We start from the raw sequence: 20,575 nt of genomic DNA on the forward strand, positions 1-20,575 counted from the left end.
TGGCAGCACCCCAGTCTGCATCCCAGCCTGGGCCTGCTGCAGAGGGATGAGCCGGGGGCGGGCAGAGCCCCAGTGGAAGGATGGATGAACAGCGCTGGCCTGAGCATCTTGGACAGTGGTGGGGAGCCTGGAGCCTGTCTGTGATGCGCCCACCTTCCGGGCAGGGCGAGAGTGGCAGCGATGTGCAGCTGCTGGGTGTGTCCCACCGGGGACTGAGACTGCTCAAGGTGATCCAGGGCCCCAGCTTCCACCCCAACCAGCTGAAGACTCTCTGCTCCTACAGGTGAGCCTGGGCTGGGGTGCAGGGTGGGCTGGCGGAACAGCCCCCAGCTCATGCCCCCTCCCTCTGTGCAGCTTTGCTGAGGTGCTGGGCGTGGAGTGCCCAGCTGGCTCCACCCTGGAGCTGTCGCTGAAGAGTGAGCAGCTGGTGCTGCACACGGTCCAGGCAAGAACCATCAGGGCTATGGTGGAGCTGTTCCTGAGCGAGCTCAAGAAGGCAAGTGCGGGCGGTGGGGATGGGGGTGTGTGGGGTGGTAGTGGTGGGCAGGTGGCCTGCCTGGTTTGGCTGGTCTCGGGGCTTCAGCCAAGCTCCTTCAAGCTGCCTGGGGTGGAGCTGGAACTCTGGGGAGCTCGGTGGAGAGTGAGGCCAACAGGGGAGCAGGTGGGATGGGCGGGACGGGATCATAAGCAGGTTGATCACTCGCCTGCCGGCCGACAGGACTCCAGCTACGTCATTGCCCTGCGAAGTTACATCACTGATGACCACAGCCTCCTCAGTTTCCAACGGGGAGACTTCATCAGGCTGTTGCCAGGGGCCACTCTGGAGCCAGGTACCCCCAGGGGCAAGCAGGGTGGCGGGCACAGGGCAGGCAGCATGCAGTGGAGCCTCCAGGGCAGAGGGCCAGGTGGGTGAGGCGCTGTCTGTGGATGTCTCCCAGGCTGGCAGTTTGGCTCCACCGGGGGCCGTTCCGGACTCTTCCCTGCTGACATAGTGCAGCCGGCTGCTGCTCCAGACATTTCCTTCTCAACCGAGCAGAGGAGCGGCCAGCACAAGAGCCAGCTGCAGCACGGAGAGTGGGGTAGGGCGTCGGAGGTGAGGGAGACGGGAGAGGCCAAGGCGAGGCCTAACTAGGAGTCGAGGAAGCAAAGTGCTCCATCGCCGCAGAGCGGCCGAGGACCACCCCCCGCCTGGTGGGCAGCGCTTGGTCTGATGATGCTGCCTCTCTGCCCTCTCCCGATTTCCTGCCCTGTCTCCCCAGCAAGACTGTGGGCTCCTTGTATACCTCTCCTGTGTCCCTCGTGGTACTTAGTTCAGCACCTAGAAGATGCTCAATAAACAGCTCTTGATTTTCCCAGCTTCTGGTGGTGTGCTCACTGCTGCTGCTCTGCCTGCTCCTCTTGGGTTGGGCTGGGGTTGGGGGGCTGGGGCAGGGCCTCTGGACAGGCCAGTGGGCACTCGGGTGGCACCAGGTCTCCTGTGCTCCTAAGAGCCCCACTCACCCCTGGAGCCAGGCACACAGTGACAACTTGGCCACCAGCCTGTCCCCCTCTGTGGACTCCCATGACTACACCATGCAGGAATTTGCCTTGCGCTACTTCCGGAAGCCCCAAACCTTGTAAGTGCCCTGGGCCCATGCCCGTCCATCCTCAGTCTCCCTGAAGTGGGCCTCCCTGCTCAGAGCCACCAGGCTGAGGCTCTTCGCACCCTCCCTACCCAGCCTGGGATGGAGGAGCAAGTAGGGCTGTCCTCCCCTCTGTCCCTCAGGCTGGACCAGACAGGTAGAGGCACTGAGAGGAAGGCCACGGCTACCCTGGTGCAGTACACCAAGGTAAGGGGGACAGATAGGGGGGAGTCAGGCCAGTAGACCTGTCCTCTGGCCCCCCCGAGACCCCAGACCCGCAGCCCAGCCTCTCCGGCCACAGGCTCCCATCCAGACATCACTCATCAACTTCAGTGACGAGGACATGAACAGGCAGGCTGTGGGAAGCTTCCAAGGTGAGTGGCCACAGCATCCTAGCTCCCCGTCTGCAGCGCCTTGGACCCAGGGGCCTGGTCGCTTTTCTCCTTGAGTTTGCCAACTCAGGGAAGTTCCCTGGTGGTCCCTGTAACCCCATGGCCCTTACCCACTTCTACTCAGGCTCAAGGGGTTGTGGGTTGTGTGGAGTCCAGGCTGGAAGGCAGCGGTGGGTCCAGCTGGCTATGTGCTCTGTGTAGCCCACAGAACCCCATTTCCTCACTGGTAAAGCTGAGACTGCTGCTCTGCTTAACCCTCGTGCATTTTGAGAGCCAGGCGCAAGATGGCATGGGAGGGCCCTGCATGGTGTCAGCAGGAGCCACGGCCAGGCCCCCACCCAGCTCACTCTGCCTCTCATCCTGCCCGCAGCTCTGATGCAGTTTATGGGGGACCAGTCCAAGCCCCGAGGCAAGGATGAGCTGGATCTCCTCTATGAGCTGCTGAAGGTAAGAGCTATGTGTGCTGGAAGCTGGGGGGAGACAGACTGTGAGCTCTGAGGGCCCTTTTCCTGCCCTCCTGCTTGGGCCTGAATGGGATCCCCTGTCCCTTGGTCACCAGGCATTCAAATCATCCAAAAATATTTATCAAGCACCTATTACATGCTGGGGGCATCGTGGTGAACCAAGCAGGCGAAATCCCCACCAAGATTACAATCCAGTGAAAGGAGACAGTAAACCAAGATGCAACATGTCCGGGGCAGAGTGCTGTGGAGAGTGATAAAGCAGGGGAGGGGCTGCCACAGTGCAGGAGGCTTGGTCACAAGATGACACTGGAGTGGAAATCTGAAGGAAGTGAGACACGTGTGCATCAGAGGCAGGGCACGTGAGCAGAGGAAGGGACAGGGGCGACAGTCCTGATGAGAGGGTGAGCCTCAGTACCAGCAGGGCCTGTGTGGCTGGAGCCCAGCGAGCAAAGGGGAGAGTAGCAGGTGAGGACTGGAGGGGACAGTGGGGCTTAGTCGCGGCAGGCCTTGTAGGCCACTGTTGGGACCTTGATTTTTCGAGATGGGAAACCACTGGAGGGTTTTGAAGAGATGTGGCTTACATGGTGTGGGGTCGCTCTGGCTGTTGTTTGTGATCCTGGGGGTTCAGGGACAAGGAGGGGGTTATGGCAATGATCCCAGGTGAGACTCGGTGCCGGCCCGGGCCTGGAGGTAGCAGCAGAGGGGAGAGGAAAGACTCCCAGCAGCAGGGTTGCTATGATGTGCGCTTGGGCTGTGCAAGAGCGCGGCCAAGGATGACACCGAGGCGTTGGCCAGGCCAACAGTGGGCCCCCAAAAGGAAGCCTGAGTGAGGAGTGGGTCTGGCCTGGCTTGGTGGAGGAATCTGTTTGGGACATGTGAAGTCTGAAGTGCCAGACTTCCAAGTAGAGGGTCTGGGATTCAAGGGAGAAGTCTGGGCTGGAGGCCTCAGCAGACAGGAGCAGCTGACACAGATCACCAGGGCGCAAGCGCAGAGGCCCTGGGCCCACAGCCCTTAGAGGTCAAGGAGACGAGGGGAGCCAGCAGGGATAACGAAGTCGGAGGGACCAGAGGAAGGACAGGGCCAAGTGCCGCCTGGAATCCGGTCAAGATGGGGACTTAAGAGAGTGACCAGCTGTGCAGATGCTGTTAAGCTGAATGTGATGAAGACCGAGAGATGACCGGGGGCTGTCACCTGGACTTGGCCCTCAGCCCAGAGCCACTAGCAGGATTTCTGACTTCAGAGAAGTCATTCTCTTGGATGCCATCCCTCGCTCCACCACACGGTATACTTCCCCCTGCCCTTCCTGTCCCCACAGCTGTGCCGGGAGAAGGAGGACCTCAGGGATGAGATTTACTGCCAGGTCATCAAGCAGGTCACAGGCCACCCGCGGCCGTGAGTGTGGGGGATGGGCAGGGGGCGGTGGAGGGAGGGCCCCTCTGGGGCCACACGGTGCTGTGGTCCCGCCGGCCTGAAGCCCCAGCTTTGTGCCCTGCAGGAAACCCTGTGCTCGAGGCTGGCGCTTCCTCAGCCTCCTCACAGGTTACTTTCCCCCGTCGACCACGCTGATGCCCTATGTGACCAAGTTTCTGCAGGATTCCAGCCTGAACCAAGGTGAGTGTAGGAGCGGCTTCCTGGCTGGGGTCTCGGCTGCTTGGGGAGGGGTTTGGAGATGCTCCTGACCCCAGCCTGGCTCCTCTCTGCAGAGCTGGCCCAAAGCAGCCAGGAACATCTCCAGCGCACAGTCAAATATGGGGGGCGCCGGCAGCTGCCCTCTCCAAGTGAAATGAAGGCTTTCCTGGTACTGGGCGTGCAGGCGGCTGGGCATTCTGGGACTCCCTTTGGGTGGGGGGAGCTGGGGCCACTGTCCACTGGTGGACTGACCCTGTACCTGCCTTGGCAGAAAGGACAAGTAGTCCACCTGCTTCTAATTCACCTGCCTGGGGGTGTGGATTACAAGACCAACAGCCACACTTTCACGGTGAGCTCGGGGCCACAGAGGAGGGGCTGGGGAGAGACAGGGAAAAGCCATGGGCATCAGTTCTGGGGACCCCCCCCAGTCTTCTTCCTTCCTCAGCCCCCCATCACGGCCCTGTCCTTATGCCCAGGTGGCGGCAGAAGTGCTGGAGGAGCTGTGCGGGAAGATGGGCATCAGGGACCCCCAGGAAGTGCAGGAATTTGCCCTCTTCCTCATCAAAGGGGAAGGTGAGCCACCTGCCCCGGGGAGGAAGCAAGGCCAGCTGGACTCAGGGAGGGAACTTTCCTTGCCAGGTCCCCTCCTGTGGTTGTGGGTGAGGCAGTTCCCACGCGGGGGTGGGCGGGGCTGGCGCTGGGCGGCAGGGCGGGCTGTGGACCTGGGCTCCCGGTGCAGGCGAGCTGGTGCGGCCCCTGTGGCCCCAGGAGTACCTCAGCAACGTGGTGGTGGATCGAGACGTGAGCCTGCACAGCTGGCGGCTCAGCTGGGAGACCCGGCTGCACTTCGATGACCCCACATACATCAGCACCCACTACGGCCAGGTCAGCCCACCTGGCCCCACGCTGCTGTGTCGTTGGCCGGTCAGGCCTGGGCTGTGGCTTGAGGAAGAGTCCCTCCCCTCAGGAGAAGGGCCGGCGGCAGGAAGGGGCTTTGGGGCACAGCTGCACTCTCACTGCCCCCCAACAGGTGCTGCAGGACTACCTGCAGGGCAGGCTGTTGGTCAGCGCCCAGGCAGACACCCAGCTGGCCAGGCTGGCTGCCTTGCAGCACCTCAGCAGGGCGCTCTCGGAGCCCCCCTCAGAGTGAGTGTGAACGTGGCCACACCTTCTGTCACCCCCGACTCCCTCCTCCAAGGTCATGGCCACCTGCATCCTTCATGGCCCTTCAAAGGAGGGCTGTGTACACCTGCCCCCCATCCCACCTCATGCTCCTCAAGGGCAGGGCCCACGCCTCATTCATGTGTTTGGATCCCCAGTCTCAAAATAGCCACTTGTTCACTTATTTGGCACCTGCTGTATGCCCAGCCTTGACTGACCATGTTGTGTCCTAGGCAAGACCTACTGGCTTACTTGCCAAAGCAGCTGCAATGGCAGGTGAACATGGCCACCATGAAGAGCCTGACGGGCCAGGAACTGAGGCAGCTGCAAGGATGTAGCTCCCGGGAAGCACAAATCAGCTTCATCGGTGGGTCTGGGGCAAGGGGGCAGCTGGGTCTGAGGCGGGAGGCCCAGGAAGGAAGGGGTGAGGGTTGGGGGTGCTGAGGAAGCTTCTCCATCTGCCCTGCCCTCTCCTCTAACCGGGGGAGAAGGAGGGCAGGTCCCAGGACCCCGGCGGTCAGAACTCCTGCCCTAGCCCTCTGTCCCCAGAGGCCGCAAGCGTGCTGCCCCTCTTCGGCTACACGGTCTTCGTGGTGCTGCGGGTGAGCGAGCTGGGCCTGCCCGGACCCGGCCTCCTGGGGCTGAGCCGCCAGCACCTCATCCTCATGGAGCCCCGCTCCCAGGTGGGCCTGGGCACCCCAGGGCCGCCCCGCCCCTCGCCCCTCCCCACCTCCCCCAGGGGGGCCGAGCGCTGCTGTCCCTGTGCCCCCAGGAGCTGCGCTGCTCCATCGCCCTGAGGGACCTGCAGCAGCTCCACCTGCTGAGCCCAGCGGAGGCTGAAGGGTCCCCCGGCCTGGAACTCAACTACGGCTCGGCTGACAGCCCCCAGACCATCTGGTTTGAGCTGCCGCAGGTGAGTGCACGCCCTGAGGCGGCGGTGAGTGCCTCACCCGGGCCTGGTGTGCCCGGGGCCAGGCCGATGCCCACGGCTCCAGGGAGGCGGGGAGGGGGCAGAGCTTGGCGCCTGGCTGGTAGCCCTGTCCGCACCTGCCTGTGCCCCTGCAGGCCCAGGAGCTGAAGCACACCATCACCTTCCTGCTGGCCGGCGACCCGCCTTCGGTTTAGTGGCCCAGCTTTACCCAAGAGGACTGGGGGAGGGGCGGAGATGGGGACGGGAACCCTCTCTGGCCCAAGTCTCACCCGGACGGTCTCCCTTGGGTGCTCTCAGGCCATTTGGGGTTGGACTTTGCCACTTGGCTGTTCTGGAACCTGCCGCAGCACCGCCCAGCTGGCCCACACACATGGCGGCCACGAAGCTGGGGCTGCTAGAGTGACTTCAGCTGGGGAAGAGTCGCAAGCCTCCCTCTGGGGTGGACCTGGCCTGGGGTGGGGCTGCAGGAACTTGGCCCAGGTGTCAATGTTGCCCATTCCGGGGGACATGCCCACCTGGCCTCTGGCCCAATATCAGCACAAGCCCAGACTGGGGAGAAGCAGCTGCTGAGGAAATAAAACCGCAAGAGAACCGGGCTGTGTGTGCGTGAGTGTGTGTCATGACAGCCAGGGCTTTATTCCTCAGGTAAACGCCTAAGTCCGGCCTGGCCTTCCTGACCAGAAGCTGGGCGGGGCCTGGCTGTGGCCCCTCTCATGAGCTCTGCGCCTGGGCAGGACTGGAGGCCTAAGGGAGACCTGAGGCCAGCAGGGGCTCTTCCTGAGTAGGCCCCAAGGCTTTGGGCCAGTGGGTCTGGCCCCCAGCTTAAAATCTGTTAAGTACAAGAGGTGGAGAGACCTTCTTTCCCTCTGTTCCCCTGGCAGCAGCCACACCGCCGGCCACTTTCTAACCTGGGGATCTGGCCCAGAAAACCCTGCCACGAGGGCCAGAAGAGGCAGGGAGGCTGGGAGAAAGAGGACCTCAGGCTTTGCAAGCAAAAATAAAGGTGGGCTGAACTCTGGCCTCTGACCTTGATTTGGGAGGTGTCCAGGCCCATTTCCAAAGCAAGGTGTGGTTGGAAGGGGCTTAGGAGCCTGAGAACAGACGACGCCCCTGGTGGCAGCAGGCCGCCCACCTTCCCCGTTCCTGAGTGAGGCTAGGCTGGGCCGTGGTGGAGTCCGGGGAGGACACCAGCCCTGTCGGGCAGCCGTCGGTCATCTCTGTGGGCCACACAGGCCGTGCCAGTCAGCTTCACTCTCACACCGGGCCCGGCCGTGGAACAATAGCTTGATAACGTTCTGGGCCTCTTCCTTCACTACAGATTCAGGGTAAGGGAGCGTGAGAGCCAGTTTCCTCCCTGCGGGGCCTCCCCAAGCATCGCCCAACCCAGTGATGCTGGCACTCACCGCTCCTTCCTGGAGAGGGATTCTGAGTCAGTGAGTGTGAGAGGTGGCGGGCAAAGGCTTTAAACAATTCCTGGAGGCAGAGGGTGAAGAGGAGCAGGAAGCACAGACCCCTGCCCTGCCCTCCGAGCGACCCACAGCCGTGATCCAAGAGAAAGGCAAGCCCAGGGAGGGGCTGTGGGCCTCAGGGCTGGCCTGCTTACACCCTGTTTTGTCCTGGTGTTCACACCCCCCTCCCTATCCCTCACCGCACCCACGTGTCCCCAGCCCAGGAGGGAGCGGAGCCCACCCACCTTCCCTACCTTAGATGCAAACTTGCCCTCCTTGTAGAAAGGGGTCAGACACTTGACCACAACATTCGCAGCCTCCTTCAGGGAGATGCCAGGAGCTGAGAGCTGACAGGAGCCTTGGGCCGCGGAGTTCATGGTGCCCTGATCGCTGGCTGAGATGCTGCCCTTAGTCTCAGCTAAGATGGAGGCTTTGGCAGCGGAGCGTGGCCTCTTCTGAGCCTGGCTCTCTGGGCTCCCCTGGGCAGGGCCACAGTGGAGGGTCACTCTTGGGCTCCCTGTTACTGGCACCCCCTCCTGGAAGACTAAGCCTCAGCACCCACTGGCTCCCTCTGGCCCAGCCCATCTGCCCCTGGGATGTGGGAAGAAAAGATGATTTTCCCAAACCCCTAACCCAGAGCGGAGCAGATGCAGCCTGTAGGCAGGAATCTTCTTCCCCCATGGCCTCGTCCCTCTTGTACCTGCTGGGGTCTGAGCCGCTTGCCTCTCTGGGTCTCCTTTGTTGGGGTGGGCTGGCCTTCAGGGGGCCTCTGGTCTCTGAGTGGGCAGACACTGGCCGGAGGGGAAAGCAGGCATCAGAGCTCCAGGTACCAGCTGTGCCCTCAGCCCAGGCCGCCCAACAAAGGCCATCACAGGAAGAGGCCCTGAGCTTAAGAGGCCCAGTTAGCAAAGGTGGTTCCGGAGGATTCCAGGACTGCCCATGCCCTTACCTTGGCTCCTCCCTGGTGCACTCCTTCGTCTGGGGGTGGGCAGCCAAATGTCCCATGGCTCCATCCTCCTCCCCTGTGCACTCCTCTGGGGCTGTTAGGGGTCCCCGCACCTCCCCACAGGAGGGACTGGCACCTTCTGCCCCTGGGGCTGAAGTGACTGGAGGTTGGCCCTCAGCCCTTTGGCAGAAGAAGCGGGCGATGTTCTGAGAGTCCTTGAGGGCCGCTGCAGCCAGGAGCTGCTGCTTCTTGGTGACGCGGGCCTTGGCAGAGGGACTGCCCTGAGAAGGGCCTTTCGCCTTCTTTTCAGGGTAGGGCCCCCCACAATGAGCACTGCTCCCGGGGACCTCTCCTCTGGGCCCAGGAAGGGGCTCACTGCGGTCCTCATCCTGGAGGCCACAGGGTCGGCTGGGTGGCTCCTGCTTGCCTCCCTGCGCAGGCTGGGGGTCTTGCTCCTTGGCCTGCGTCTTCTCCATCAGCTCAGTGGCCGTCTGGAATGGGCAGGAGCCTTTGGGGAAACCGGCTCCCACCCGCTTGTGTTTGAGCTGTGAAGAGGAGAGAGGCTTCTGACCACAGGCCCCTCAAGGGCACTTGCTGGTGGGTCTGGGTGTGGCCATGCCGGTGGGGCTCTCAGGAGTGGGGGAGGGAGAAGCTGGGCAGGACAACACTTGGGGGTCAGGCTGATGAGAGAAGAGCTGTGGGCGCTGCAGAGGTACAGCCAGCAGAGCAGTGATGCTCGAGGGCCTGCCCGCCCCAGAGCACTCAAGGCTGGGGCTGTGATGCCGGAAGGCAGCAAGGGGCTGCGGCCTCTCCCGGACCCAGGCTTGCGGTGGACACCGGGACGCTACTTACCGAGTACACCTGGGAGGCCGGCCGGATGTCGTACTCGGTGGGCTCTGGGGGCTCAGCCTGGGCGCTATGGCTGTTGGTACCACCTCCCACGACGTAGAGCTGCCCAGCCTTGGAGGCTCTGTGGATCTCAGCCACCTGGGCAGAGACGGGAGGGAACGCTGTGGCATCTGCTAGCCCCTAGCCCAGGCTTTCCACAAGTGGGCTCTGTGGCCCATGGCTACAGGCAACTGGACACGGGACAAGTTCTAGTCCTCATGAGGTCGGCTAGAAATACTTCCAGCAGGCAAAGGTGGGAAGTTGGGCTCCCCCAACATAAGTGGCCCCATGAGTTGGGGGGGCTGCCTCTCCCACCTGGAGCATGTCCCACCCACCCCTGCCCAGGGCCCACCTTCTTCAGCACGCTGGCCTTGTACAGGTTGGCCACCTTGGCATTTTGAAATATCTCGTGTTCCAGCTCCACAGCCTTAGCCTGGAAGTCAAGTCTGAGGGTAGGAATGAGATCAAGGCATCAGGTGGGCCTGAGGCCCCTCCCTGTCAGATTCTCCTTGGGGACCCTGGGGGTGGCTTCAGGGTCTGGTGGGAATGGCCTTGTGCACAGGGATCCCACCCTGGACTGTCTGGGCGCTCTGCGGCTTACTGTCCCTCGGCAGCTCCTGGTAGCCCCTCAGTTGTAGCCAAGCCTCCCGCACCCCCTGGGAGCAGGATGGGTCACAGTTTGGGGAGAGGCACCCAGATAAGCCAGGGAGCTGGGGTTCCTGTGGTCTCTAAAGGAACAGGAGCTTGGGGAGCCCTCCTCAGCCCCTATGACACTCACCCATCAGTGGAACCTACGGCCTGGCAGTTGCTGCTCAGAGCCTCCTCCAGAAGCCCCAGGCAGTGCTCACGGGCCTGCACAGGGGAGGGAACTGGTCACATGAGTCTCACGTTGGCGGAGGTGTGAGGGGGGCAGGTGTGAGGAGCTGCCCATCTCTTACCTTCACGGTGAGCCTGGGGATCCTCCTGCTAGACGCCTCTTTCAGGGGACAGTCCTCATCTGGGGGGAGAGGTCCGTCCACTTCACTTTCTGTTCTCTGGCGCCCCCCAACCCCTGCCCCCCAATAAGGCATCCTCCTTCCACACCCTGGGGACAGCCCACAGGCTCCTGGGGACATTTCTTACTGACCTGGGGGTACAAATTCTTCTACCTTGGGGTCTTTGCCCTGGAAGATGACATGAAGGGCTGGTCAGGGATCCTGCCCCTTGGATAGACAGCTCCCAGTCCAGCACCAGGGACAGGGCTAAGAGGGGGTAAGAGGGGGGCCACCTGGGACCCCCTGAGCCCCTGCCCCCTTCACCTTGCGCAGGCTCATCTGCTTCTGATAGAAGAGATTCCATTCCCGCTTGTGGGCCTCATCTCTGCCCTCGTCCCCACTGCCTCCAGAACCTTCATCGTACCTAGTGGACAGGCTGGGTGTGAGCAGTCCTGGGTCTCGGCTTTGCCTTCCCGTTGCACAGTGATATCTCTAAGGCCCCGGCAGCTCAGGGCAACATTAAAGTCCTAGCCCCAGTGTGGCCCGTGGAGTTGGGGGGTGAACTATGGCATTGTGTCACCTCTGGTCTGGCCTTGGCACCAAGGAGAGAAGGCCAGACTATTTTCAGTGGGTTGGGGGCCCCTGGCTTCATGGCCCCTCACCTGCTAAAGCCCCCGTAACCCCTGCGGCCTCCCTCATACAGCTCAGGGTCAAAGCCATTCCCCTGGGAGGGCCCGATGCAGGTCTTGCTCCAGCTGCTTTTTTGCTCCAAAGCGTCCAGCTGCTTCCGCACCGCCGCAGGGTTCTGGCAGTAGTCACATCCTTTGGTGCAGGCGGGGGGCGCATCCCCGAAGTACTTGGCAATGGCAGCGTGGCGGCACCTGCAGCAGGCAGCACAGCACAGGTGAGGGTGAGGGGCCCAGGCAGGCCAGCGTCCAGTCACCCGGTCCCTAAACACAGGCTGAGCACTGCTACGGGGCCGGCCCCGTGGCAGGCATCTCTCGCGAGCCTCACCAGGCATCACTGGGGTGCCCATTTTACAGGTGAGGACAGTGAGGTGAAAGAGATTTCTCAGTCATGTAACACGTGTCCAGAGGAGCCAGGGCACGAACCCCATTCTGTCCTGCTTCTCCATGGGGTACTCCTCTGGGCCCAGCTCCCTCTCTGTCCTCTGGCAGTGGGGTGAAGAGCACGGATCCGGGTGCAGACCCTGACTGCTGCTGAGGCTGTGTCTTTGGGGAAAGCTATCTGACCTCCTGAAGCCTATGGAGCCCGCCTACAGCACGGTACAAGGCTGCGTGAGGGCTGAGATGAGGCTCTGAAGCGCTTTGCAGAGTCTGGCACAGAAAAAGGGATGTTATTACTCTTCACTCTTTTCTGAGGGGTTGGGAGGGGAGGAACGTGGCTCTGCTTCTGTCTCTTGGTGACCTCCTCCTTGTTGTCCCCAACAAGCCTCTGCCCAGCCCAGTGTACACAGCCCAGGTCCCAGGGCCTGCGTGAGAGCAGGAACCAGGCAGCTCAGGGCTGGCACTGTATGCTAGGCACTGGTGGGGGCAGCAAGGAGACCCGGCCACAGCCCCCTTGGGTTGCCAGCCTGCAGCTGTCCCTCCTGTGATCACCCACCCCCCCCCAAGGCTCAGAGGCATTTGCAGAGGCCAGGGTGGGGGCCCACATCTCTATCGGCCATTACAAATAGTCATTCCTGCAACAGAAATGTGTCCTGGGGTGGGAGAGCCCAAGGGAGATGCTGGAGCAGAGGCAGGGCTGTAAAGGCACCACATCCCAAAGACAAGAGCTGGTGTCACTGCTCTAACCAGACAGACCTCTCAATGTGAGCACTGCCCAGGGCTGCAGGAAACACTTTGAGGAGCTGAGACCCCGAGGGACAGGCTCCAGGAACCAGAACCGATGGTGACACAGCCCACAGGGAGTGCGGGCTGGCTGCCTTGTTCAGCTGAGTGGAGAACAGTTGGAGGAGGCCAGTGGCCACCAGAGGGCGCTATTCCTGCCACACCTAAAATTGATGTGTAACTCATTCCATTGCCCAAGTCTGTGCAACGGCACAGTAGCCGCCTGTCCAGCCTCTGGCATCCAAGTGGTGTGGCCACAAGGTTGGCTTCCTTCCCCCCACCCTCCCCCAAGCCCTGACTCACTAGGGTTTTGTGCTCACACTCAAAGGGCTCCATTGACAGCTGCGGGCTGGGGTCGCCTCCTGTCCTGCTCCGGGCACAGCCTGGTTTGCTGGGGTGGCACGACCAGCCAAATGTCAAACAGCCCCGCCAGCCACTGGGCTCTGGAGCCCGTCCCCAACAGTTGGGCCAGGAGTGTGGAGACAGCCCCAGCAGACACTCTGGCAAGAAGAAGATCAGCAGTGTCCTCTCCTCCTGAGCCAAGGAACATGAGGCACCTCCCCTAGCAGGCTAAGCCCAGGCCACTCCCAAGTCACTCGGGACTCCCAAGTTCTTCCCCAAGATGCCTCCCCAGAGGGCTGACTGCTTGGGTGGTCCAGCAGCTTCCCCACTATTTACTTTCTTTCCTAGGAGAAGCAGAGGGAGGGACCTGCCAGGGAGTCGCCTGAGGGACAGGTTGGGGTGGTCAAGGGACTTGAGCCCAAAGGCCCTCCTGAGGGCCAGGCAGAGGGCAGAGAGCTGGAAGAGCTGTGGGCCCCCTCCCTCCTGACTCCGTGCTCAGGTGGAACCTCCCAGGGGTCATCTTTGCCAGGGAACATGAGAGCCGACCTCCTCTTTCATCAGCTCACAGCCCAGGCCCAGCCCACGGGCGGGCGGGTTAGCACACACCCGCCAGGAGGGAGGAGAGGAAGAGGAGGAACGTGCAGACCTCCCAGGGCAGGGAGCTGAAGCCACAGGACCAGTTCCCAGCAGGGATTCCCTCGCCTGCCTGCGCTGGGCAGCGGTGGCACTGGCTCCCCACTTCAGTGGCCGCCCCTTGTAATTTGACACTTGAATCTCCCGGACGACCAACAACAAAAAAACCCAGGCCGTAACAGCAGCTGGCTGTCAGCAGCCAGGAGCTCCGCTGAGCTGGGCAGAGGCACCCAGGGAGCGGCCGTGGGTCAGGAAAGAGGCGTCAGCAAAGGAAGGAAGCGGTGTGAGCGGTGGAGAGGCGCGGAGGAGAAGCGCTCAGAGGCTGCCGGGCTCCGAGCACCTGAGCTCCCAGGTGAGTGGTGCGGGCCACAGGTGAGGAGGGGGCAGAGGGCCACAGTCTACTGTGAACAGAGAGGAGGGTCCAGGGGGCCACACTTGGTTGGTCTCTGGACAGCCTCCTTTTCAAACCCAGGCTCCCTCTTCTTTTGCTGGGACCCAGCATGGCCGCAGGCTGAGGCTACAGCCCTCTGCTCAGGGTGGTTCCTCCCTGCTTGCTGAGCAGGCATGGCAGAGGGGCTCAGAGTGCCTGCTTACTCTGCAAGTCAGTTTAAGCTTTTTCTATTCAGGGGGCTTAAACAAGGGATTTGGCTGGCCTGGCCTGGGAGAGCTGTCGCCTGCCCACTGAGCCTCCCTTTCTCCCTGATTGAGTCCCTGCTTTCTCCCAGTCGAGGAGGCTCAGGGCAGGGTCTGCCCGACCAGTTCACACCCCCTAGGATGTGGCAGAACCCGCGGCAGCTCTGCCTACCTATGTCCTGGACAAGAGCAGTGACTGCTACCTCCGGTGGGGGCCTTGGGCCCATTCACTGCCAGGTGTTCTCCGCTCAGGGCTAGGCCCAGGTGCTCCTCCCTGGGCCCATTTGGATCCCTGAGAGCCCCCAAATCTCTCTGAATGCTGCACCAGAAGTATGAGGGCCTGACTCTAAACCCAGAGTCGGGGAGAAGGCAACAGCAGTGGAACTGAGGCTGGGGGAGGGACTGCCCCACCCCAGTACTTGCCCTCTGCCTCACCACCGGACTGCTGACCCCAAGATGGTTCCTCGGGCAGCAATGAGATCGGCCCTCTGGGGCAGGGTCCCGGGAACCAACGCTGGTGCCTACTCCTCCTGCCTCCCTGTCCTCACGCCAGGGTCAAAGTCTCCCTCCCCGGCCCCCAGATGTTTTCCCCAAAGCAAATAAGCTAGTAGCTACTTAGAAACAAAACCCCCCAGGTTAAAGTAGAAACCAAGGATCAGCCGAAGCTTGGCTCTTGGTTCTTGGCTCTTGGTTCAGCAGAAGTTGTGGGATTTGGCCTGGGTTGGTGGCTGGGGAGACTAAAGGTCCTGTGGCCATGGGCAGTGATGGCAAAGAGAGGGGACAGATGCCGGGCTGTGTTGGAGGTCAGGCCTGATGGCTACCCTTATCTGTAAGATGGCCCAGGCAGGCAGGCAGGCAGGGATCAGAGTCCCTGCACTCACAGAACACAGGTGGACGGGGTCCCCCAAACAGCCCATGTGGGGACAGAAGGGTAATGCCCAGCTTCTGGGGCTGCACGAATAATCAGCAGCAGCAGGACGTGCCTCCTCCTGTCCTGGAAAGCTACGAGGCTGCGGGAGCGGAACCGCTGAGCGTTCAAGTGTCTACCTCCCACTGCAAGTGGGGGCCGAGGCAGGAAGGGGCAGCTGAAGGCTCGGCACAGTGCACAGCGAGCGTCTCTGCCTTGCTGGTCAGGCCTCCGGACCCCGCAAATCTCCCACTACTTTGAGTTATGCCTCATTCTCTTTGTTTCTCAAACAAGACATTGCCCTGAGGGCTGGGGTGGCTAAAACCCACCAAGATAGGGGCAGGGCAAGAAGCCCTTGGGCCCTCAGCCATCAACAGCTTCTTATCAGTCACAACACATCCTTCCATAGGCAGCTGCAGTTGGAGTATCAGCTTTGCAAGGAGGAAACAGGGACGCTTCAGAGTGGCAGCTGTCCAGCCTGCGGATGCCTGCCTGCTCTGTCTCAAGGTTCTCTGTGCCAGGAGATGCCACGCAAAGGCATGTTTTCTAGTCCCTCCAGCTCTGCCAGCCTTCCCCTCGGCCCGGCTCATGTTCCCCCTCCGCTGGCTGCCACTCCAGCGGAGGAGCACCCTCCAAAGTCTCCGGGAAGGGCCATGCAGGCAGCCGGGCCAGGAGAAGCCACCAGTTGCTCTGGCTGCTTCTAACCCAGGCACTACTGAGCATGGGGTTGGGAGGACTCTGGTTTCCCTGGTTCGCAGGTAGGAAGTACAGTTTGAGAGGAATGTGGTGGACCTGAGATAGACTGGAAACATATAGAGAATTATCAGTACCCCCACTAGGCTTCCCTGCCCTCCTCCCTCCAAACCTGGGAAGGTAAAGGGGACAAGAGGCAGCTGGCCCCAGAGCACCCATGCTCCCCAGGCCACAGCTGGGAACACTTAGGGCTCCCTACAGAGCAACAGCTGGGGCACAGGCCACACGGTCACCTGATGACTGCCGGTTATATCGGGCACCAGGCATCAAGCACCCCTTGGCCTCGCTTTAAATAGCCCGCTGGGAAGCCCTCCTGGGACCTGCTGGAATGTGCCTCCGCCCTCCCCTCCAGCCCCACCACAGTCCCCACAAAGGCTCTCCTCAAGGCCAAGCTGGCGATGACAAAACAGCAACGGAAAAGCAAAGGCGGCTTCAATCTTTGAGGGCGAACAGCCATGTCCAGCAGCCCCACTCCTGTTCCTGGTGCAGAGAGGATCCAGTGAGCAGCCCTGGGTCAGTCCCCAGGGCTGGGCACAGCTGGCCAATTCAGGTCCCCAGAGGCCCATGGCGTCCATGTTCATGGACCGACACACTTCCCACAGTGAGGCCCGGGTCCCCCAGGCCTGAGTCTGCAGCTTTCTGATTTCATAACCCCTGGAGAATGGCTGACTTCAGAGGCGAAGCTTCTGATCAACAAGCCCCACCTCCCCTGCACAGCGGTTCAGCCTCGGCCCCACCTTCCTCCTCCCTGCTCCAGAAATCACGCCCCTCGGACTGACCTGCATCCACGCCACCTCTCACTCACAAGTGGAGGCGCCCCCTCTGCAACCCCTCCTGGGCCTTTGGGAGTGATGGACATAGGTGTAAAAGCCCTCTGCCCACCCGCCCTCCACTGCTTCCTCTTTCAAGGAGTGTCTCTGATGGCTACATTAGGCAACACAGGCACCGGGCCAACCAGGTTGAAAAACCAAACCAAGTGTAGCCGAAGAAGGAAGGGCAAAAGCAGCCCAGGGCTTGGGTCAGCCCACTGGCCCCCACTCCATGAATGAGAGCAGCAGGCGGGCTCTGGTCCTGCTGGAAACCCGGGAAGTGGGATGCCCGGAGGCCCCAGAACAAGGAGGGGTCCACTCCCCTGTACGAGCCTGCTCTCCTGGTCGGCGGAGGGGTAAGTCTGTTTGGTGTGACTAGTGGAGAGGGGTCCTGTGCTGGAGAAGTAGTTCATGAACCCAAGACACACACAAGACTGTTCCTTTGGTGACAAGTCACAGGTGGTTCTTGAAGAGCAGGTGTGGTCTGGTGAGTGATGAAAGCTGTGCTCCAGACTTAGGAGTGTGGGGCAGGGCTGATCACACAAAGCCCTGGTCCCTGTGCTGAGCCCACCACACAGGCGGGGCCCTCGGCGGGCTGCTCCTGGGCTGACTTCTCTTGCCCAGCTAACAGCAAGGGCAGCACTGGCCAGGCTCCTGTCCTGCAGTGTGACCTCAGAGAAGTCCCTTCCTCTCTCGGGTCTCAGTTTCCCCATAAGCAAAAGAAAGGAGGCAGGAGTGGATGACCTGTGGTGTTCTAGAATCCTGTGCCTCCTAGTACATTTGAAAACTGGAATCCTGATCTCCTTTGCAGGAAGACCATAACCCAAGGGTGGGATGTGAGAGAAGCCAGGAAGCTCTAACTCCCCCTTTGACAGGAAACCATCTAATATTCCAAGGAGCCCTCATCTGCCTATGACCCCTTAAACACCACCTAAAATCACAGCTCCTCATCTCCAGCTTTCACCCAGCACCTTCCTTCACCTCACACACCACACACAGCCTGGGAACGAAGGATGCAGACGCAACTCCCCAAAGGTGTTTGGGGGATGGCACCGACAGTGTACATGGGACGCGACTGTCCCCAAAGGCCACCTCAACTCTCCCGTGCTGGCCAGACCCCACCTGGAGGGAGCCACATGTGTTGGGCACTCCCGGAGCCAGGCCCTGTGCCCACTGCTGCTCTCCGCTGCCAGGTGCTCGGCCCTCCCAACTGCCTTGAAAGACAGGCATCTCATCTTCACATAAAATGAGGAGAAGAAACAGACTCAGAGAGACGAAGGGGCTCGTCCATGTCTCAAATGCAGGAGGAGGCAAGCAGCATTCAAATCCAGGATGATTCAAACGCTGTCCTGTGGGGGACAGCTGGCCAAGCGAGAGCAGTTGTCTCATGGAGAAGGAGATGCGGGAGGCTCACACGCCAGCTGCCAGGGGTCCCAGAGGACTGGGAGGCAGGAGGGGGCGGAAGCGTCCTTAGTGACACGGGTGGGACTTATGAGGTCACTAGGCAGTCCCACCTTCTAGAGATCAGAGCTACCTGAGAAGGGATGGGGTGGGGCTCCCCACCTCAAGCAAAGGCCGCACACAAGAGGGAGGGCAGGGAGCCAAGTGTGGGGTAGAAGACTCCGCAAATGACCTTCAAGGCAGTTCTAAGGCAGCTATGCCGTGGCGGCAGCACCATGGTGACCAGCTCCACAGACCACAGCCATCTCGGGGAGAACCTGCCTGGCTGAGACCAGGGAAGAGGCAGCAGTAATTAGAGCCTAAGGTCCGGCACAGGCCTCTGGCCGCCTGCGACGCGCCCTTGGATTAGAGCTGCCTCGGTGAACAGGTTCAGGAGGGGTTGGCATGAGGCCGTCCCTGGTCCCTCTCTGAAGAGGCACCGGCTCCCTCGTGCTCACCAGGGAGGCAGGAGGAGAAAGAAAGTCTGAATAACATGTTCCAACTCACTGACTCAGCCGGACCTTCACCTTCGGCCCCTCGGGCATGACAGAAGGAGGCTCCTGGTCGTGGGGCCTGGCAAGCTGAGTTGCCACTGGGATGGAGTTGGTGGGGTGGAGGGGACTCTCTTGGACAGGCCAGAGGGGCAGGTCTGAGCCAGCAAGGGGTAGGGGTGGGGACCAAGCTAAACCCGCCCTGAGACACCTGACCCCGTCCTGACATAGGGCCCCTCAGCAAAAACTGAAGAAACACACAGTGTCATCTCCACCTTCTCACAGGAGGACACCGTATAAGTAAAGCAACTGAGCTGGTGGGAGAGGTTGGGGACCTAAGATGCCTCCCCAGTCAGTTCTCACCTACAGCTGACCCTGGCCAGGTGCCCCCGGCCAGGTGCCCCCATGAGGTTGCTCTCAGGAGCACCTGACCTTCCTGTCCCCACATGTGAGGAAAAGCAAGGACACCAGGCTGGGATCCTGGAGCCCCATCTCCTTGCCTGGGAACCTGGGGAGGCACCCAAAGTCCTGAATGACCCAGGGCCACCAGAGGAGCCATGCCTGTTCGAGACACCCTGGCAACACCTAGGAGTGGTGTCTAAGACAAAGGAAGGATCAGTGAGGTCAGAAACCGTGGCCAAACTTGGCTGACCAACAGATTCCTCCTGTGCCCAGCTCTGCCAAGCAGCCCTGTGGCGGGGCCTCAGGCGTCCCTCGCCCTGGGCAGCGCCAGCCAGGTTGGGGCTGAGGGCCACCACCGAGCAGGGGGGGGCCCACCAGCTTCCTTCCTCCCTCATGAGCCACCAGGAGTGTGATGGGTGAGACCTGACAAACTTGTTTTGCGGGCTGGGGTGCATGAGAGGGCGGATTCTCTGGGGCCAGCTCTGTGGGGACTCAGTCCTCTCTCTGCTCGCACAGCTCAGGAGGAACCCCAGCAGGAGCCTGGCGCAGCATGGCCGCTGCCAACTTCGTGCAGGAGATGCATGCCATCGGGGAGAGGCTGCTGCTCAGGCTGCAGAGGCTGCCCCAGGCCGAGCCCGTGGAGATTGTGGCCTTCTCGGTCATTGTCATTTTCACAGGTAAGCTGGGGCTCCCAGGGTCTCCTCAGCGCCCATGGCTCTTCCTGGCATCCAGCAGAGACCACGGTGCTAGCCAGAGGGCTGGGGGAGGTGGCTGGGTGGTCCCCTGGAGCAGAGGAGGAGAAGCAGACGTCCTTGGGGGAAGCCATGGGGTTGCCCCTAATCCTCTGACATGATGCTCTAGGGATGGGGTGGTGCTGGGAACCAGGGCCCAGAGGCGCCCCCGGCTCCCCCACCCGGGGATGAAGGGAGCAGAGCTCTGGGCAGCGGAGGAGGCAGGACAGGGAGTCAGGGCCTGGGGGCCGGCATGGGGACAGTCAGCACCTCTCAGATCCTCGGGTATTTCTGACCACTAAGCCAGACCTTTGGGCAAAGGTCCTCCACACCCCAAGAGGGGCTTCTTCGGGAGCAGGGTGGGCATTCGCTTTTTCTCCCCCACCTCTGTGCTTCCTGTGCTCTGCTCTCTCCCAACTTTCCAGCCACCGTTGTGCTCTTGCTGCTGATAGCCGGCAGCTACTGCTGCACTCAGTGCTGCTGCCCTGCGCGGAGAGGCAGGAAGGTCCAGGTGGGCCCCATGACCCCACGGTGAGGGACCGGGCGACAACTGAGGAGACCGCCAAAGCCACGACCCAGGGTGTCAGCCTGGCCCTACAGCCCTCACCCCTCAAGACAAAGATCCAAGGCCCCAGCTCTGGCCTGGCCCAGGAACCCGGACACTGACTGATACCTGGAGCCTCATCAAGGAAAGCAGGACCGTTCCGGCCACAAAACCCTCATCTGCCGGTGAACACTGGGTGCCGAGGAGGAGTCGACTATTTCAGAGACTGAGGAAACCACTGAGGATTCTTTGCCTTCCTGTACTTTCTAACAAAACACAGCAGCAGGGTCCCCATTCCTGGGTGGAGAACAGCCCGCACGTGTGGGGAGCTGGCCTTGGGGCTCCCACACCAAAGAGGAGCAGGCCCACCAGAAGGACTTCGTGCAAGAGCTCCTGGATCCCCAGCTTCCCCCACAGTGGGGACATGTCCGTGTTCTGTTCCAGGATTTGCCCATTTCTTTCCCAATAAAAGCTTTTTGGTTATGTGTTTCTGTGGTGTCAGACTCCCTGGGCTGGGCTCAGCATCGGGAGGGCGACGTGCCAGAATTCCGGAGGCATGGCCAGGGACTGTCCCTTCCAGGCCT

At 61.5% G+C, this 20,575-nt stretch overlaps 3 protein-coding genes across 11 annotated transcripts in view; 2 read left to right on the forward strand and 1 right to left on the reverse strand.

The window, feature by feature from the left end:
* The window catches only part of MYO15B (myosin XVB), a 30,528-nt gene extending 23,733 nt beyond the window's left edge, over window positions 1-6,795 (forward strand). For 4 of the 5 annotated variants that reach the window (XM_074343687.1, XM_074343688.1, XM_074343689.1 and 1 more), the window contains 19 exons: window positions 165-283; window positions 355-496; window positions 719-830; window positions 939-1,093; window positions 1,513-1,616; window positions 1,766-1,829; window positions 1,924-1,996; window positions 2,385-2,461; window positions 3,795-3,871; window positions 3,975-4,090; window positions 4,183-4,277; window positions 4,380-4,457; window positions 4,585-4,681; window positions 4,848-4,993; window positions 5,139-5,254; window positions 5,503-5,636; window positions 5,819-5,952; window positions 6,042-6,182; window positions 6,335-6,795. In XM_074343687.1, coding sequence (XP_074199788.1) covers window positions 165-283; window positions 355-496; window positions 719-830; window positions 939-1,093; window positions 1,513-1,616; window positions 1,766-1,829; window positions 1,924-1,996; window positions 2,385-2,461; window positions 3,795-3,871; window positions 3,975-4,090; window positions 4,183-4,277; window positions 4,380-4,457; window positions 4,585-4,681; window positions 4,848-4,993; window positions 5,139-5,254; window positions 5,503-5,636; window positions 5,819-5,952; window positions 6,042-6,182; window positions 6,335-6,394 — 2,040 coding nt within the window. In that variant the 3' untranslated portion in view covers window positions 6,395-6,795. Of the gene's footprint in view, window positions 1-164; window positions 284-354; window positions 497-718; window positions 831-938; window positions 1,094-1,508; window positions 1,617-1,765; window positions 1,830-1,923; window positions 1,997-2,384; window positions 2,462-3,794; window positions 3,872-3,974; window positions 4,091-4,182; window positions 4,278-4,379; window positions 4,458-4,584; window positions 4,682-4,847; window positions 4,994-5,138; window positions 5,255-5,502; window positions 5,637-5,818; window positions 5,953-6,041; window positions 6,183-6,334 lie in introns of those variants that run through there. The other variant, XR_012499645.1, reaches the window with a different exon arrangement.
* Window positions 6,796-6,797: 2 nt separating this feature from the next.
* Window positions 6,798-20,575, reverse strand: part of RECQL5 (RecQ like helicase 5) — a 32,996-nt gene continuing 19,218 nt past the window's right edge. For all 3 annotated transcript variants that reach the window (XM_010950761.3, XM_045513580.2, XM_045513579.2), the window contains exons 9-20: window positions 11,119-11,337; window positions 10,781-10,880; window positions 10,609-10,645; window positions 10,421-10,479; window positions 10,261-10,334; window positions 9,835-9,928; window positions 9,447-9,581; window positions 8,598-9,139; window positions 8,349-8,439; window positions 7,903-8,127; window positions 7,604-7,673; window positions 6,798-7,512 (exon numbers count right to left, since the gene is read on the reverse strand). In XM_010950761.3, coding sequence (XP_010949063.2) covers window positions 7,412-7,512; window positions 7,604-7,673; window positions 7,903-8,127; window positions 8,349-8,439; window positions 8,598-9,139; window positions 9,447-9,581; window positions 9,835-9,928; window positions 10,261-10,334; window positions 10,421-10,479; window positions 10,609-10,645; window positions 10,781-10,880; window positions 11,119-11,337 — 1,747 coding nt within the window. In that variant the 3' untranslated portion in view covers window positions 6,798-7,411. The remainder of the gene's footprint in view (window positions 7,513-7,603; window positions 7,674-7,902; window positions 8,128-8,348; window positions 8,440-8,597; window positions 9,140-9,446; window positions 9,582-9,834; window positions 9,929-10,260; window positions 10,335-10,420; window positions 10,480-10,608; window positions 10,646-10,780; window positions 10,881-11,118; window positions 11,338-20,575) is intronic.
* SMIM5 (small integral membrane protein 5) lies at window positions 13,228-20,155 on the forward strand. 3 transcript variants are annotated; one of them, XM_010950759.3, is made up of 3 exons: window positions 13,228-13,633; window positions 19,238-19,393; window positions 19,873-20,155. In XM_010950759.3, the coding sequence occupies exons 2-3, from the start codon at window positions 19,267-19,269 to the stop codon at window positions 19,980-19,982; spliced, it is 237 nt and encodes a 78-aa protein (XP_010949061.1). In that variant the 5' UTR covers window positions 13,228-13,633; window positions 19,238-19,266; the 3' UTR covers window positions 19,983-20,155. The 3 variants fall into 3 exon arrangements, with proteins under 3 accessions (XP_010949061.1, XP_010949060.1, XP_045369539.1); XM_010950758.3 differs by having other exon boundaries at window positions 13,239-13,633; window positions 19,233-19,393; XM_045513583.2 differs by lacking the exon at window positions 13,228-13,633 and adding an exon at window positions 15,387-16,739 and having other exon boundaries at window positions 19,233-19,393.

Source organism: Camelus bactrianus, chromosome 16, assembly GCF_048773025.1.
Source record: "Camelus bactrianus isolate YW-2024 breed Bactrian camel chromosome 16, ASM4877302v1, whole genome shotgun sequence".
Classification (NCBI taxonomy): domain Eukaryota; kingdom Metazoa; phylum Chordata; class Mammalia; order Artiodactyla; family Camelidae; genus Camelus; species Camelus bactrianus.